The 19,336-nt window shown below is 43.7% G+C and overlaps 1 protein-coding gene across 1 annotated transcript; it reads right to left on the bottom strand.

Moving 5' to 3' along the window:
- Window positions 1-8,428: 8,428 nt before the first annotated feature.
- Window positions 8,429-13,108, bottom strand: RPL35 (ribosomal protein L35). The gene is made up of 4 exons (XM_080990461.1): window positions 12,989-13,108; window positions 10,995-11,131; window positions 9,941-10,022; window positions 8,429-8,643 (listed from the first exon to the last, which is right to left on the bottom strand). The coding sequence occupies exons 1-4, from the start codon at window positions 12,989-12,991 to the stop codon at window positions 8,494-8,496; spliced, it is 372 nt and encodes a 123-aa protein (XP_080846587.1). The 5' UTR covers window positions 12,992-13,108; the 3' UTR covers window positions 8,429-8,493.
- Window positions 13,109-19,336: the final 6,228 nt, after the last annotated feature.

The following is a 19,336-nucleotide window of genomic DNA, read 5'->3' as shown; positions in this document are numbered from 1 at the left end:
GCCTGGTGGAACAGCTCTGTCTTGCAGGCCCTGCGGAAAGATGTCAAATCCTGCAGGGCCCTGGTCTCTTGTGACAGAGCGTTCCACCAAATTGGAGCCACAGCCGAAAAAGCCCTGGCTCTAGTTGAGGCCAGCCTAACTTCTCTGTGGCCTGGGACCTTCAAGATGTTTTTATTTGAAGACCGTAAGTTTCTCTGTGGGGCATACCAGGAGAGGCGGTCCCGTAGGTACGAGGGTCCTAGGCCGTATAGGGCTTTAAAGGTTAAAACCAGCACCTTAAACCTGATCCTGTACTCCACCGGGAGCCAGTGCAGCTGGTGTAGCACCGGGTGAATGTGATCTCGCAGCGAAGACCCCGTAAGGAGTCTCGCTGCAGCATTCTGCACCCGCTGGAGTTTCTGGGTCAGTCTCAAGGGCAGCCCCACGTAGAGCGAGTTACAATAATCCAGTCTGGAGGTGACCGTCGCGTGGATCACAGTGGCTAGGTCAGGGCGAGAGAGGTAAGGAGCCAACTGCTTAGCTTGGCGGAGATGGAAAAATGCCGCCTTTGTTATAGCTGCAATCTGCGCCTCCATGGAAAGGGAGGTGTCAAAGATTACACCCAAACTCTTAACGGATGGTGCTGGCACTAATTGCGCCCCCGCAAGAGATGCGAGTTGCCCCCCCAATCCCATATCGCCCCGTCCCAGCCACAGGACCTCTGTCTTCGAAGGATTTAGCTTCAACCGGCTCCCACGTAACCATCCAGCCACAGCTTCCAAACATCTGGTCAGTGTGTCTGGGGCCGAGTCAGGATGGCCATCCATCAACAGATAGAGTTGGGTGTCATCGGCATACTGATGGCAACCCAGCCCAAAACTCCGAACAAGCTGGGCGAGGGGGCGCATAAAGATGTTGAAAAGCATCGGGGAGAGTATCGCACCCTGAGGTACTCCACACACCAAGGAGTGGCGTGATGACAATTCCCCCCCAAGCGCCACCCTCTGTCCCCGACCGGAGAGAAACGAGCGCAGCCATTGAAGGGCTGTGCCCTGGATCCCCACGTCGGCAAGGCGGTGGTCCAGAAGTTCGTGATCGACCATGTCGAAAGCTGCTGACAGATCTAGAAGAATCAGCAGCCCCGACCCGCCTCGATCCAGCTGTCTACGAAGATCATCTGTTAGGGCGACCAGAGCCGTCTCGGTCCCATGACCAGCGCGGAAGCCGGACTGGAATGGATCCAGAGCCAATGTTTCATCCAGAAACCCACCAAGCTGTTCAGCAACCGCTCTCTCAATCACCTTACCCAGGAACGGAAGATTCGAAACCGGGCGGTAATTGGATAGATCTAAAGGATCTAATAATGTTTTCTTTAAGAGCGGGCGCACCACCGCCTCCTTCAGTTCCCCTGGGAATGTCCCCGTGCCAAGGGACAAATTGATGATATCCCCCAGGAGGGCCCGCACCTCGTCTGGACACGCTCTAATCAGCCAAGACGGGCACGGGTCGAGAGGACAGGTGGTGGGCTTTCCAGCTCGGAGGAGTCTGTCCACATCGGCTGGGGATATCCGGTCGAAGTGGTCCAATACTGGACCCGAGGACAGTCGAGGGGCCTCCAGTTCCTTTATTGTATCCAAATTGGCAGGGAGGTCATGGCGGAGCAACAAGACCTTCTCCGCAAAAAAGCTCGCAAATGCCTCACAGCTAAGTGTCAAATTGTTATTTTATTTAGAAAGAATAAAATCACATTAATAAACACAAAAATTTTAACAAAAACAGAGAAAAATACACCATACAAAATACAGAATACAGAAAAAAAAAGGGAAAAAAAGGAAAACAGTTAAAAATAGTTCCGTCCTTTCATAACCTCTTTTAAATTTACTTGTTTCCCGGACTTCCTCATACCTCCCTCTTTTGTATTCCAGTTCAGTTTGTAAACCCAGCAATTTCTTACCCTCCTTTTTAATTCCAGTCCTAAATCTTAATATATTATAACATTAGATTTTTACCTATTTGAACCAATTTTTCCATTTCTCTTAGTCTTTTTGGTCCTAATCCTTAATCTTGATACATTTATAACTTTAAAACCTGTTCAGCTAGAAGCCACTTAACTTCAATCCAACATCACTCTAACATTCATTGATTTTGCAGTGTTTCTGTAAATAGTCTTTAAATTTCTTCCAATCTTCTTCCACCGACTCTTCTCCCGGTCACGGATTCTACCAGTCATTTCCGCCAATTCCATATAGTCCATCATTTTCATCTGCCATTCCTCCAGTGTAGGTAGCTCTTGTGTCTTCCAATACTTTGCAATAAGTATTCTTGCTGCTGTTGTAGCGTACATAAAGAAAGTTCTGTCCTTCTTTAACACCGATTGGTCGACTATGCCCAGGAGAAAGGCCTCTGGTTTCTTCAAGTAGGTATATTTAAATACCTTTTTTATTTCATTATAAATCATCTCCCAGAAAACCTTAATCCTTGGGCACGTCCACCAAAGGTGAAAGAATGTACCTTCAGTTTCTTTACATTTCCAACATTTATTATCGGGCAAATGGTAGATTTTTGCAAGCTTGACTGGGGTTATGTACCACCTGGCTTTGACTTGTAATTTATTTCCCTTATGGAGAAAGGCAAAGCCGATGTCAAAAACATCTTATTGCATCTGAATGCCTTGCTTCCAACACCTATGGTACTACTCTGATTGCAAGCCTTTTGTCTGAATCACCCAAAGTTGTCATACCTGTGTAACCCTATCAAATGTAACTGTACCTGCACCCAGCACCACAGTCTTTGCACCTCTGCACCCCTCATCACTGTACCTAAATCCCTCCTGCCTTTCTGTGTAATTTGTTTGTGCAGTTTGTGACGTTACATACTGCCCCAAAACTTAAGGCATTGATTGTTAACCAAAGTGTCATGGCACCCTGAACAGTCAGGGGAGACACAGGGTCCTTTCATTAATTGCAGCCCATTATCTTCTTGCATCTCTCTCTTCCGCCACCCATTTAAATAAATAAATAAATAAATAAATTACACATCTCTGCCATCAGTTGCATAGGCCTATAACAAATGTTAATTGTTGTTGTTTAGTAGAGAATCAGGAAATGTCCAGATTAATTTGCCCAAAATACAAAGGTATAGCTCATTTTATTTTTGATGCTATCTTTTTGGAATGGTTAATTGCTTCCATTTTTTCAAAAGGCCATAAATGACACCTGAAATAAAACAGCAGCAGAAGAAATGGGGAAACGTGTTCACACTACTGTTTATCTTCTTTAAATCTCTCCCCCCCCAAACAAAAATCCTTCCCAGCTTCAGTAACTAATAGTTCCTTCGTTTTGCACAAAGGGCTCGAGAAATGCAAGAAAATAGCAAAGCAGCTTGATCTTAATATTATTTTGCCCTTTCTGCTTCTGCTCTTAATCTTGTTTTGCCTTTCCACCCCCATGTGCACACTAATTTTGGGAAAGGCAGGCTGGAGCTGCCGTGTAGTGTGTCAGCTTCGCCCTACAGAACAATGGCATTCCTTGGGTCGGCACATGAGCTACTACTTGCATGCATGCCAAAAATGGTGCTGAAAAGGAGCGGGGCGGAATGGAGCAGGGCAGAAGAACAGAGGAATCTCTCCTTAAGCGTTATAATGGAACCCCAGTGTAAGCAGCTCCCTCAGGGGAGCCAGAGAAAGAATGTGGTTGGTCAAAGGAGCCATGGACTTGAAAAGGTTGGAAGCCACTGACCTAAAGCATCAAGGTTAAAATATCTCTTTGTCCTGGGTTCTTTTCTGCCTACCTGTAGGAACCCAGTTGCAACTGAATAAACAGGATGCTCAGACCTAACCTGTCCAGCAGCTACCTCCTGCCACACTCCCACCCGCTTTTGACCCCATGCTGCCATGTGTGGCACTGCCAAAAAGTTGATCTGACCCAACTAAAGTTTGCTCAGGGTAGAGCAGGAAGGAGCTGCACCTGCAGCAATGAATACAGAGGGTGTGTGGGTGGGTGTAGTGAGATGAGGTGAGAATATTCTCTGATAGGAAATTCTCCAGAGAATATTCTCCACAAACTGTAAATTCTAATGTAAGAACCAGTTTTACAAGCCACATTAAAAAAATCTAGTAAATAATGAGTCAAGCTGTGATATTGCCAGTGTAAGTAATGAATAATGATTTTTTTGATCCAGTTACATTACCGGGCATTGTGTCATTCACTATTGGCAGTTCTGAAATGTGAGCTACAGAAAATTTTCTCTTTAAAGTTTTAAAAATGCTATTCATTTAATTTGATGAACATTTGAATTCGTATGTATTTCAACTACAGTGGTACCTCAGGCTAAGAACTTACCGGTAATTCATTCTGGAGGTCCGTTCTTAACCTGAAACTGTTCTTAACCTAATGGCGCCTCCTGCTGCCGCCGCACCACTGCTGCACAATTTCTGTTCTCATCCTGAAGCAAAGTTCTTAATCCGAGGTACTATTTCTGGGTTAGAGAGTCTGTACAGTGGTACCTCGGGTTACATACGCTTCAGGTTACATACGCTTCGGGTTACAGTCTCCGTTAACCGAAAAATACCTCGGGTTAAGAACTTTGCTTCAGGATGAGAACAGAAATCGCGCGGTGGCAGTAGCAGGAGGCCCCATTAGCTAAAGTGGTGCTTCAGGTTAAGAACAGTTTCAGGTTAAGAACAGACCTCTGGAATGAATTAAGTACGTAACCAAAGGTACCACTGTATATGTAATAGCCTTTTTTTCTATTTTGGTGTGACCTTATTCTTAGCAATTCTATACCCTTGGCCATACAGTGTGATATTTTTAACATAAAGTAGCTTTAATGCATTATACACTTAAAGTACCTAGGCCTATACAATTATGTGAAACAGCATGTGAGGTGGCCTTGATTTAAACAGTTGACATTTCTATATTTTTATTTAGTGCCAGTACTGTAACATGGATTTTGCAGGGGTACAACGTGCCATTTACCAGAGATTGACATACTGAAATATATTATCATATAATGATAATATATTTAATATTTAGTGGCTTCTTTCTTAAATGTATGCATATAGTTTTGTTTATCAAGCTGTGTTTTAGTCACCGAAACAGCAGGCTTAGTGATTAACTTGAGTCATCACGCTGAATTTTCAATTTCAAGTTTGGTGCAAAAAATCAAAGAATGCCCCATTGAATAAAAGTACCTGTATAGTTTTTGGTTGCCATCTGAACAAGTTTCCCCATGAATAAACATGTACTGTATATTAACTACCGTAATTATATCATTTTCAATGCATTAAAATTATATCATTTTCAGTGCATTAAAATGAATGATCTATTTTAAATGAAAATTCTCTGATATTCTCATTAATCGAGAATATTCTCCAAAACATTATTCTCGAGAATTTGACATCACTATGTGTGTGTGCATGCAGCCATGTGCCTGCGCCCACTCAGGCTCACTGTTGTCTTCTCTCTACCAGGCACCCTTTTTGCTCTTAACTCTTTAACACTTCTCAATGGCATCCTTTTTTAAAGCATCCACAAGCATGGATACTTAGGATGCAAGGACTCTTGGGTTTCAAGTTAAGTTTGTTGCAGTGGATAAGAGTACTGGACTACGACCTGGGAGACCAGGGTTCAAATCCCCACTCGGCCATGAAACTCACTCAACGACCTTGGGCCAGTCACTTGGGCTCCTGGTCTGACCTACCTCACAGGGTTGTTGTGGGGATAAAATGAAGAAGGGGAGAACCATGTATGCTCCTTGGAGAAAAAGGTGGGATATAATTGCAGCAAATAAATTTAATATAAATTAACCACCTCACAGGGTTGTTCTGAAAGTAAAATGAAGGGAAAATTTCTGTATGTCACCTTAAGTTCCTGAAAGGAACGTTGGAATATAGAGGTTATAAATGAGAAATATCTGTGCAGTTGTGAGTTGTTGTGGTGAATAGTAAATAGGGTAGAGGTTGTGACGAGGAACCTCTGGCCTCCAGATGTTACAGACCACGCACATTAGGTGGGTATCTCAACAGCTGGAGGTCAAGTCTCCTGACTTAAAAGTAGAGTTCCTTACCAAATCCTTTGGAAATTTAAGATTAAATTTTGATAAAACAGGACTGGAGTCACACAGCAGTTCATAACATAAAGGAAATGAACTACAAATTCATGTGCCAGCAATTCAGGTTCCAGTGACGATGTTTCAAGGAGCCGAGGAAGATCCTCCACAAGCAACCATCAACCAGAGGAGAGGAGACAATGCCAAGCGCCCTAAGAAACCAGAGGCCTTTCTCCTGGGCATAGTCGGCCAAATGGTGTTAAAAAAGGATAGAACTTTCTTTATGTATGCAACAACAGCAGCAAGAATACTCATCGCAAAGTATTGGAAGACACAAGAACTTCCCACGCTGGAGGAATGGCAGATGAAACTTATGGACTATATGGAATTGGTGGAAATGACTGGTAGAATCCGTGACCAGGGAGAAGAGTCGATGGAGGAAGACTGGAAGAAATTCAAAGACTATCTTCAGAAACACTGCAAAATTAAGGAATGTTAGAGTGATGTTGGATTGAAAATAAGTGGTTTCCAGCTGCACAGGTTAAAGTTAAGGATAGATTAAAAATAAAGATTAAGATTAAAGAAGTTTAAAGAAATGGAAATTTGATTTTAAAAGGGAAAACTTTAAAGTTACATGATATTAAGATCAAGGATTAGGTTTAAAAAAGTTGAAGTTATATATTTTAATATTTTATTAAATTAAAGATTGGGATTAAAAAAGTGGAAAAGAAACTGCTGGACAAATAATGTGGATTGGAATACAAAAGAGGGAGGTATGAGGAAGTCCAGAAAATAAGTAACTTAAAGTTGGAAATGGAAAAGAGAGTTTGTTTTTAATTGTTTTGTGTTGATATTGTTAAGTTTTGTATTGTTTTTTGTGTGTGTTGTTTTTCTTTTTTTGTTGTTTAAAGCTTTAATAAAAAAAGTATTTAAAAAAAAAAAAAGACAATGCCAAGCGACCCAGATCAAGCAGTAAACATCGTTCCTCCAAATGTTGTGGACTATAAAATCAGCCCAGGACAGCATGGCCCATGGCCACAGCTGCTGAGAGCTGCTGTTTAGATACTTGGTCCATCCCCAGGGTATATGGGCCTATAGGGCAACTCACTCTAAGGTTGCCTCATATGCATTATTTGCTTCCACAGGAAAGTACTTACCCTCCCTGTGGCAACAGATAAATTTGTTAATAGAAAAACCTAGTGGTGTAAATGAACAAGAGACATCACACCACAGCCTATGTCTCTCTTCCCATCAGGGTGGGTGGGTGGGTTTGCAGCTCAAGTGTCAAGTTTGGGTGTTAAATGTTTCAGTTGAGACCCCTTTACTAGCCATTAGGTTCAATGGACTATCCCTTCTCTTGGGTTTGGATGGTGAAATAGGAAACAGTCCATGAATCTCATTCTTTTTCCTGAACATTTTCTTTTCCTTGGGAGTTTTGGTAAAAAAAAATGGGGGGGGGGGGGAGCATACCCACCTCCCAACCTACTTCCCTCACCGCCCATGTAAAAAATCAGGCTTTTTGCACTGGAGATACTATTAAGCTTAAATTCTTCTAAGCATCTCTATATAAATTGCCTTGATATTGTCTTCTAAACCATGTATCTACTTAATATTGTCATGTCTTCACGTACTGTGGGCTTGCTGTAGTTCTCAAGGACCGAAAACCGATTGTCAATTTGAATATTTAATTCTCTCTCCTCCCTTTGCCTCATTCATGACTTGTTAGGTACTCATTAAATGTTATCCTTAAGCACTGTTACTGGTCTACTTAGACTTAGATCACATCCTTGTTGTTGTGCCTTTGGGGGCAATGTCAAACTGTTGGAAGGCTGAAGTGCCTGCTGTGGCTGTAGAGACATCCACACAGCAGTGAAAACACATGGCTTGCCTTAATATTGGGAACGGTAGTCTGTTAAGGGTGCTGGGAATTGTAGCTCCATGAAAGGGCAAACTACAGTTCTGAGGATTTTTAGGGAAAGCCATGTGCTTTAAATGTATGGAGTAGATGTGACCTTATTTTTTGTCTGTCAGGGTCTCTGCAAGGTTTCAGGCAGACAGTGTTTCCCAGCCTCACCAAGAAAAGTTGGGGTTTGAACCTGGGTCCTACTGAATGCAAAGCAGGTTCTCTGCTACTTTTGTGGAAATTCCACACAAGTTAGCTCTTATAACAGGACATGCCTTGGCTCATGAGAAAGGGAAGAAATAGCACTCTGATCATTTTCTGATGTAACTTCATATAGTGCAGGAAGCACAGCCCCCAAGTCTCATCCCTCTCCCCCGTCAAGATTTTCTACATAAATGGTATTATCATCAAAAGCATATCTTTGAAATCTGACCATCTTTCAAAAAACCCTCAGTTAGCCTCCCAGAGCTGCAAGAAACCACGTCAACGAGATGCAACTACAGCCAAAACACTTTTAATAGGAAAATGGTGGCCAGAGGATCAGAATGCTGCAGAGTTAGGGCTCATGCCTTCACAGCGTATTTCCGAGGCGGGTACAGGCGTTCTTTTCGCTGCTGCTTTTTGGTCTTCAGACCTTCTTCGTGTTTGTTTAGCCTGCGCCGCATGGCACGTGTTTTCTTAGGCCGCAAGTCTAGAGGCTTGTATTTCTTGCCCTGTTTGCAGAACAGAGAATCTAGGCTCAGAATGGACTTTTAGAAGAGATATGGGAGACCTCATGAACAAAAACAGAGGCAGCTGCAGTTTGAAATTCTGGGTACACAAAAATGTGACTACTTTTGTGTCAGTAAGGCTTGGTGAAGGCTACTTGCCTGGCTGCCTGTGGCAAATACAAACACTACAAAAGGACTAGCCATTGTAATGCTCCCTCCAGGATCAGAGGTACTACGCCTCTCAATACCAGTTGCTGGAGAACAGTGCATGTCTAATCCAGGGATGGAGAACCTTGGGTCCTCCAGATGTTGCTTAACTACAACCCTCATCATACCTGACCACGGGCTGTGCTCATTGGGAATGATGGGAGTTGTAGTTCAGCAGCAACTGGAGGGCCAAAAGTTCTTCATGCCTGGTCAACTCAAACTGGCACAGAGAGAGTTGCCTTATACTCAGTCAGTCCAATGATACCTCTAGCTCAGCACTGTTTACACTGAGTGGATGTCCAGGGTTTCAAATGGGAACATTGCCAGTCATACCTGGAGATGCAGGGGATTGAACCTGGGACCTTATGCAGGCAGAGTAGATGCTCTGCATGCATAATCTGAAGAGCTATGGCATGAAAATCTTCAGATACTCATACACAGTAAAATTAATGACGCTTCTTGTCTAGTTTTTAAAATTTTGCTTACAAAAATCGTATCTCCGCACAACCCAAAATGTGTTTTGATTAAAGATTTCCAGAAGAGCTACATCACTGGCCATCGGCCCATAGAAAGGTTACCCAGAGGCCCAGACCATTGCTCAGAAGTACGACACCCTCAGAGCATTGTGTACCTACTAGACAACTGCTTAGACCACATGGTCCAGCCAAAGTTATCCAGCAGGAGGCTGCTTTAGCAAGTACAGATTCACACTGCATCCATAGAGTTTCGAGCAGTGCTGGGTGTTAGCCTTGCAATTTCTGGCACTTTGGCAAGACCCCCCCCCCATATTGAGATTATCCAACTTGCCTTAATATTTAATCCACTTAAGGCTCCTCCCAGAGTTAATAGGCTGCATCCAACCAAGGTCTACTCATAACAGGACCACTGGAATTAATGGGCCTAACATAAGACATGTGCACTCATTTCAATGGGTTTGCTCTTTTGAGTATGACCAACATTTGATGCAACCTATTATGAACATGCTGCCAACACTTTCACTGGGAGTCCTCCCCCCCCTTGATCCACCAAAAGCAACTGCAAGAAAAAGGGTGGCCCACAGAAAAATAAACTTTAAGTGAAACTCCAGACTCACTTTGTAGAACTTCCTGAGGTTTTCCTTCTGAGTCTGGTTAATGACTGTCAGCACTCTGGCAATGGATTTGCGAACCACCCGGCTGCAAGGGGCAGAAAGAGAGACTTACGGTTCAGTGCAAAGCGCAGCCAAAAGCCGGCACTTGAATTCATTAGTTTTTCCAACATACTGGACACTTAAAATTCATTACTGCTGAAGGATAACACACAGTCGGAAGAGTGTGTCTGCTTATTTTTCCTCTTTCCAAACTCATCCATTTTTCTTTTGTGTTGTGTCTTTTAGACTGTAAGCCTAGGGCAGAAACTTCTATAAGCCCGTGTTAGCCTTGTCAGCTAAAAATGTAAGTGGGTAAAATGGCTTCAAGTGAACAAAGTAGTGCTGTACTAATGAGCTGTGGTGTCAGTTACTTGGGTGGCCCAACCCACCCTATTCAGCTTAAGAAATGAGTGAATCCAATGGTCCATTTAGCAATCTCCTTTATTCAGCAGTGACCAACCCAACTCCACAGGGACAAATCAAAGATGAGTGTTTGCCCTCAATGTCTGGTAATCAAAGGTGTACTGCCCCTGAATACAGAAGCTAAATTTAGCAGTCAGAGCTACTCACTAAGCAGAGGTCTGTCTCCATGGATGCAGATACATCATGCATATAATGCCACTTTAATGGTCGCTTCCCTTTCCCCAAATAATCCTGGGAACAGTAGTCTGTTATGGATTCTGAGAGTTGCTGGAAGAGCCTTAATGAACTGCAGTTCCCAGGATTCTTTGGAGCGGTGTAAGAGTGCTTTATATGTATTGTATGGATGTGACCCATCAATTTGTACCAGTCTGAAACAGACACTCTCCCTGCTGCTCTGAGAGGCTGCCAGTTATGCATAGAAACATTAAAAGCTTGGCAGTTTGGGTTGGGGGGAGGCAGCAAATTTAATCTCTGCGTGAAAACGACAAAGGGAGGGCTGCAAGCTTCCAACAGTGAAAGGCTCTGCCTAAAAATACCAGGCACTCAGGTCCCCAAAATGTCAGGGCTTGTAGCACAGCTGTGGTGGTGAACTCACATCTTTGAAAGTTTGGAGGCTGCTCCACCGGTCACCTTGGCGACCCGCAGCTGAGAAAGTTCCACCTTGAGGTCATCTAGCTGCTTCAGCAGCTCTTCCTTTTTCTTCCCTCGTAGGTCACGGGCTTTGATTTTGGCCTAGGAACAAGATTGAACATGGAATCAGAGCAAGACAAAGGAGTTCACTGGGTTGTACCCAGTTCTACTCAGAGCAGGATGTGATTAACTAAGGTCCATTCATTTCAATGGTTTACTGTAAGTAGAATGCAGCTGGATAAAACCCAATTAAGGCCGCTCTCTGTTCTGTCCTTGAAATACCACTGTATAAAATCTTCTTGAGGACCAAAGTTAACCTGCTTACCACAATAAAAAAAAATTTAAAAGCCCTTTCAAGTTTTTTTTAAAAAAAAACCCTCAAGTTGTTGGGAATGATCTGAGATCAGTGGTGCTATTTCCATGGAGTTGTAAGAAAATGCCTATTCCCATCACAGAGCTAAAACTCTCACTGCTCCCCAGGGCAAGAGGGACTGACTGTTAAACCACTTTGGGAATTGTAGCTCCAAGAGGAAAAAGGCCTAACAGCGCTAAGAACACTTAACATACTACAGCTTCCAGGGTTTTTTGGGGAAAGGCATGACTGTTTAAAGTGGCTTTAAAAGTATACTGCATATGGGGCCAAACGACACATTAGTATTACTGATCCCTGGCATCCAAATCAGTGAGGGGCTTTCAAGGCAGCTCTTTCTGCTGTCTCAGGCATACAGGACATGAATTCTCTGGTCACCCCTGTATATGGAGTGGGGAAATACATGCATTTCCAAAGGAAGCATTCTGTGCTCCCAGTTACACATTGTGGTGCCCTCCAGATGTTTCACTACCACCAACCCTAGCAAACATGCCCAATGACCTGGCATTACAGGAGTTGCCCCAGAATATCTTCAGGGCATCACAGTACCTACATCTGCATTAGAAGGCCTAGCTTAGGATAACTGGCACAGCACCCACTTAGATACACCAGATAAGATTTGGAACAATATTCTCTTAACATGCATTAGTAACACTCAGTGAGGAACAAAGTTTGAATAAGAGATGTGCAAAAAACAGAAAGGCATTAACATTAAAAATAATAATAACTGCAGAACATGGATATAGGCTACCTATAACACAACATATCCTGCTCTTACATCTCAGCCAGACTGAAAATCAGCCTGCAGATGTGGCAGAACTTTGTAACATCCTTGGAAAGTGATGGAATCTCTTTTGTTAGGGGTCTATACAGACACCAGGTAGCCACAAGAGACCTGGAAAAGCTGGAAAGGTTGGGTAACTGAACCTGAGACCACCTGCAAGCAGCACCTCTGTTCCACCACTCAGTTTTGGGCCACACACGCTTTGAATTGATGCTGCAGACATCAGAAGGATCACGTGCACGTGCAAAGGCGGGTTAAGTTTATTGGGGAACCATTAACAAGGATGCTTGTCACAGCAAACCCAGATGTGCCACGATGTAACGTGAGAAAGGGCCTTCACGTACCCAACCAGGAGCCCTCCAGCTTCCAAAAATAAAATAAAAATCCACTGACATTTCACCCAGACAATCAAGAAAACAAGCTGCGCAGTCCGATACCCTGTAAACTATTATTTTCCTCCCCACATCGGGGCTCTTTCTTCCCTTAAGCCTGACTCGGCGCGCCTACTCAAACCGGACCTCCGTATCGCAATATCGCCCCCGACGTCGCTTCCCATTTCGTAGGATCACAAATTGGAAAGGCATCCCAAGGGTCATCTACTCCAACCCCCTGCAATCCCAACAAAACCATCCAAGACAAACGGCCATTTTTTCCCCCGCTTAAAAGCCACCCCAAACCGAGTTCTTCGTGCCGCCTAAATCTTCCAGCTTTCCCTCGTCCCGTCCCATCCAGCCCCGTTGCCCAAAACCTCATTCTAGGAACTGATGGAAGCGGATTAAAACGGCCCCCCCAGCCCCGCACTCACCATGGCGTCCACCGGGATCCAAGGCTACCAAAGCGAAAAGAAAGAACGGAAGCCTGCAAGGGACAAGAAACCGGTAAGACGGACTCAACCAATGAACGCATAGTGCGCGGGGGGGGGACTGGGAGGAGAATAAAAGGTCTTATTCTCGTCTCCCCCTCTCGTAATGGTTTAGCCTATGTAACCAGATGAGTGGCTCAGCTGCAGTTTGTGAATTCTGTTCCCCCGCCCGCCTCTCCTGGGGCTTATGTTAAGCATTTATATTAAGAGCATTAAAGGGGTGATCAATATAGTAATCGAATTATTTAGCAATTAGAAAGCAGCGCAATTCAATCAACTAATTACAAATGAAATGAAATGAAAACCTCCTGATAACGGAGGCATATTAATAAAAATTGTTGGTTTTGATGGTGGTGGTTGGTTTTCTTACATTTGCTATCTGGTAATATGGGCTTCTTTACATTTTTTATTATTATAAATTATTATTTAAAAAGAGAGCATACTGCTCTCTTTTACCAGATAAGAGTAATCTCCACAATTAATAGATGCAACAAAGGATTTATTGTTTTATTTACATTATGTATATACCAGCAATTCCACAAAAATGCTCAAGACCACTCACAAAAAGAGAAAGAGAAACTAGTGCAATCCTGGGGGTATTTACTTAGAAGTAAGTCCCAGTGAGACGCGGGTGGTGCTGTGGGTTACACCACAGAGCCTAGGACTTGCCGATCAGAAGGTTGGCGGTTCGAATCCCCGCGACAGGGTGAGCTCCCGTTGCTCGGTTCCAGCTCCTGCCAACCTAGCAGTTCGAAAGCACATCAAAGAGCAAGTAGATAAATAGGTACCGCTCCGGTGGGAAGGTAAACAGCGTTTCCGTGCACTGCTTTGGTTCGCCAGAAGCGGCTTAGTCATGCTGGCCACATGACCCGGAAACTGTATGCCGGCTCCCTCGGCTAATAAAGCAAGATGAGCGCTGCAACCCCAGAGTTGGCCACAACTGGACCTAATGGTCAGGGGTCCCTTTACCTTTACCTAAGTCCCAGTGAGATAAATGGAGTTTACTCCCAGGCAAGCAGGTACTTGGACTGCTACCAAATAGTGTTGTGGCACCTTAAAAAACTGGGCTTTGATATCATACTTTCTAGGGAGTAAGGCCCATTGAACTCAATGGAGCTTCTGAAAATATATGTGTATCCAGATGTATCCAGTATATGCTGCATCCAGATGTTTTGGACCACAACTCCAATCACGCTGATGGGAGTTGTAGTCCAACACCTCTGGAGGGCACCTGTATGGGGAATGCTGGCCACATGACCCAGAAGCTGTACGCCGGCTCCCTCGGCCAGTAAAGCGAGATGAGCGCCGCAACCTCAGAGTCGGCCACGACTGGACCTAATGGTTAGAGGTCCCTTTACCTTTTACAGTACTGCTATTCTTCTGGAGATGGTCTCAAAAAAAAAAAAAAAAAAAAAAACAAAAACACCACACGATGACACAATGCAATCATGAACATTATCTTCAGAAATCAAGATTTCGCATTTTTCAACTAGCAACTGTTGACATGCATCTCGGGATCATTGTCTCCTTGGGAATTTGTCATGCATTGGTTATGATATACTTAGCAGGAACATCTAAAATGGCAATGTGCAGTCTGATGCTGTGTGTGTTGTTTCATTGGAATTGAGTTCTCCTGAACATTACTCTTTACATGGGTATGCGGGGGGACGGGACCTCAGGCATGGAGTGGGGAAATGTGGTCCTCTGGGCCTCTCTCTCTGCTCCTCAGGCCTCTCAGACCACACACCCTATTCAAAGCACAGCTCTCACCAGGCTGTACCTCTCACCAGCCTCATTGAGTTATTTGGCCTGGCTGGAATGTGACCTTAAGAACATAAGAACAGCCTGCTACCCCCAAATCTGTAACATTATGTATTTTTGTGTTTTTATATTGTAAACTGCCCTGTGATCCTTGCATGGCGGGCTGTCTAGAAATTTAATAATAAATAAATCCCACCTCTGCTTGAGCAAATTTGCTTAGCGTTGAGGATTCTAACAGGAAGACTACATGAGCTTTCTCACAGCCCAGTCCTTGTGGATAACATCATAAGTCATTTATTTATCATTTTATTCGTTAGATTTATATTCCACACTTCATCAAAGGACCGCAGGGCTCTTTACAATATAGAAATGCAAGATCATGATGATCCGGACAACACTGTGGCATGGATTCACACAAGATGTTGCACTGAGGCTGCATCTCTAGACTGCATTAATGCAACACTGCTAGTGCTCACTGTCAATGGGTAACCAAGGTGTTGTAGGAAAATGGGGGGGGGGTGTTGGCTTTTGCTGCCCAACACCCCAAGGGACATACATCACAGGAGGCAGTCTGCAACAGAAATTTGAGTGCGGCTTCTCTCCTGGCTGCCAGGATACCTGATAATGTTTTGCTGATTGCATTACCTGGGCACATAGCTGTCAACTTTTCCGTTTTCTTGCAAGGAATCCTATTCGGAATAAGGGGATTTCCCTTAAAAAATGGGAAACTTTGACAGCTATGCCTGGGCAGCCTGGCCATTCTTTTGTGATTGTAAATACTTTAGTTCTTGAATCCAGGTGTTCATACACAAATATGCCTTTAAGACAGGATTTGAAGGATTCTTAAGTGAAAATAACTACTGTACTGGGAAAGGTTTCTCCAATATATCTCCTTCTTCATAGGAAATATTCAGAGGACCATAATTTGAAAAGCCAAGATGGCTTTTGGGATTGTTCTGTGTGCTAAAATAATGTGTAATTTTCCTCAATGAATTTTTCTTAAATTTGAAGGGTGAATGATTGGTTTTCTGTGGTGTGTCTGCTATGTGTGTGTACCCAAATTTTTTAAAACAAAGACCAATGCTGCTTTCCCTTCTTATGATCCTTTAAACTAGACTTGCACTGGACAGCCTGGAAAAATAGAGAACTGTTCCTTGCCAGTCTTTCAAATAGAGGACTACCCTCTGTACAGCAGGACAAACGGCTACTTTAGAGGAAGGGCTGCAGCTTGAATATACAGCATCAGCTTTGCATGTGGAAGATTCCAGGTTAAATTCTGGTGACTGATTTGTTTTCAACAGTTTTAATTCTTGTATTTTTCAATTGCTGTAACTTGCTCTGGGACCTTTTGGTGAAGCAAGGGTAAGAAATTGAATGAATCATCATCATGCCTGGCATCTGCAGTTAGGGTTAGGAGATAAACCTGTCTGAAACCCTGGACAGCTGCTGCCAGTCAGGGTAAGGGATATGTATTGTTTACTTATTTATTTATTTATAGCTCACCTTTCCTTCAAGAAGCTCCAGGTGTATACATGGCTCTCCCACTCTCTAAAATATGCTCACAACAACCCTGTGATGTGGGTTTGGCTAAGAGTTGATGACTGGTCAGTGGTTACCCAGGGAGCTTCATATTGACCAGGTGGGGATTTCGTCCCCAAGGTCCTAGTCTTTTAACCCAGGCTTTCTCAACCTTGGGTCCCTGTATGTTCTTGAATGACAACTCCCATCATCCCTGGCCATACTGGCTGGGAATGATGGGAGCTGTAGTTCAACAACATAGGAATCCAAGTTTGAGAATGGCTGTATCTAACCACTAAACTAGGGATGCAGGTGGCGCTGTAGTCAAAACCACTGAGGTTCTTGGGCTTGCCAATCGGAATCCCCGCGACGGGGTGAGCTCCTGTTGCTCGGTCCCAGCTCCTGTCAACCTAGCAGTTCGAAAGCACATCAAAGTGAAGGTAAATGGCGTTTCTGGACACTGCTCTGGTTTCGCCAGAAGCGGCTTAGTCATGCAGGCCACATGACTCGGAAAAACTGTCTGCGGACAAATGTCATTTCCCTCAGCCAGTAAAAGCAAGATGAGCGTCGCAACCCCAGAGTCGTCCGTGACTGGACTTAACTGTCAGGGGTCCTTTACCTTTTAACCACTAAACTAAGCTAAACGAACCAATGGCTTGACTGACTCAATATAAGGATTTTTTTCTACATTCCTTTGTTCCTAGTTTTTTTCTTTCTCTGTTTCCCTCTTTCTTAATGTTTGGAAGGGGACAATCTTCTGGACATGGAGATGCATTATGAATTTATTTATTTATAATAATGTTTATTAATTTTTCAAATTTTACATTTCAAATTAAACATATTTTATTATACCATGGGTTCATTGACTTCCCACACCTTCCAAGATTCATTTAACTTATCCACCATTCCTGCACATTTAAATCTATCCTTCTAATTTAGTTTTCCTATCTTACATCAGTTCAAAATATTTATGCTGTTGAATTACTTTAATACTGCCAGCGTTTTTAACTGTGCACAATTATTTTCAATATACTCGACAAAATGTTTATACTCCTCTTTAAATACCTGTTCTTCTTGTTCTCTTGTTCTACTTGTTAGATCTGCTAATTCTGCATATTCTATTATCTTAAGTTGCCAATCTTCCTTACTAGGGACCTCTCTCACTTTCCAATTTTGGGCTAACAAATTCTGAGCTGCTGTTGTAGCATACATGAATTACCATAAGTTCTTCTGACTCCTGGGAACAGCTGTCTGAACAATTCCTAACAGAAATGCCTCTGGTTTGGGGGGGGGGGGTTAAACATTTTTTTCATCTCATTATATATCATTTCCCAATACACTTTAACTTTTTTGCATGTCCACCACATGTGGGAGAAAGTTCCTTCTACTTCTTTGCATTTCCAACATAAGTCCGATTCCACATAATACACCTTAGCCAATCTACTCAAAGTTAAATACCATCTATGGATAATTTTCATATAATTCTTTTTCAGTGTGTGGCATGCAGTAAATTTCAGATCATTCTTCCAAAGTTTCTCCCAGAGGTTTAAGTCTATATTATATCCTATATCCACTGCCCAGTGGGTCTTCGACACTTTAACCACCTCATCTTTTATTTCCCATTACAATAATAGTTGTTAAAGCCATGGTTTTCCCATTAGTGATGTATGGAAGTGAGAGCTGGACCATAAAGAAGGCTGATCGCCGAAGAATCGATGCTTTTGAATTATGGTGCTGGAGGAGACTCTTGAGAGTCCCATGGACTGCAAGAAGATCAAACCTATCCATTCTTAAGGAAATCAGCCCTGAGTGCTCACTGGAAGGACAGATTCTGAAGCTGAGGCTCCAATACTTTGGCCACCTGATGAGAAGAGAAGACTCCCTGGAAAAGACCCTGATGTTGGGAAAGATTGAGGGCACAAGAAGCGGACGACAGAGGATGAGATGGTTGGAGAGTGTTCTCGAGGCTACCAACATGAGTTTGACCAAACTGTGGGAGGCGGTGGAAGACAGGAGTGCCTGGCGTGCTCTGGTCCATGGGGTCACGAAGAGTTGGACATGACTAAACAATATTAGTTTATACATTTTGGACAATAATTTTTCCATGTTCGTCAATAGCTCTTTTTCAGATTGAGGAGCTTTGGTCCAAAAAACAATTTTTCTTATCTAATTTAAACATATCATGTAATTGGTGATACTGTAGCCGGTCAGTAACTTGGCTCCTTACTTCTTCCAGTGGTTTTAATCTGGGTTGGCTAAGGGGTCCAGGATACTCCATTCAACTTCCCCTTGGTTTTCTTCCCCCCACCAACGTGTGCATGCCTCAGCATTATCTGCCACTGAGCATACTCACACCTCTTTGTGCTGTTTGGGGGTTCCTCTACCCCCCAACCCCCAGATACTTTTTTATTCTTCTGCAAAATTTGAGGGTCCCCCCCCAAGCCTGTTCTTGTGCATGGTAGTTACGTTTCGGCTGCAAATGGACTCACACTTGGGATAACTGAGTTCACTATATTAGCATATCATGATTATAAAGATATCAGATTATACTGTATATGGAAAATCCCAAATCCATCCCACTCAGCCATTCCTCCCTGCTGTTCGCAGGAATGATCACCACCACCACCTCCATCATATACATTTATTACACGCCCTTCACCAGCTTGTCCCAGGGCGGGTTACAACAACTTTTTAAAATATCAAAAGTTAGATATCAAAATTGAAAGGGAAAAAAAAACCACCCGTTAAAACAGATTAGAAGGGTACGTTAAATCTGCCTCTCCTTTCAGAGCAACGCCTCGCTTTGCCCTCAAGATGGCGCTCTGTGACACCCCTCACCCCCCATCCCCCCCCCGCTTCTGCCTTCAGAGGGCGAGTGCCTGGAGACTCAGAGGCGAGAGCGGCGGCGAGCCCAGCCAATCGGACGCTTCCTCCTGGGCCGCGAGGCCAATGAGGGCGCCGGAGTGGCGCGGCGGGGGCGGGCCGAGCGAGGCCGTGCCCAGGTTAGGCTGA

The sequence above is a fragment of the Podarcis pityusensis genome, assembly GCF_964106645.2.
Source record: "Podarcis pityusensis genome assembly, chromosome: Z".
Classification (NCBI taxonomy): Eukaryota; Metazoa; Chordata; class Lepidosauria; order Squamata; family Lacertidae; genus Podarcis; species Podarcis pityusensis.
Note: the sequence above shows the minus strand (reverse complement) of the source record. Positions and strands in the feature narration are given on the sequence as shown.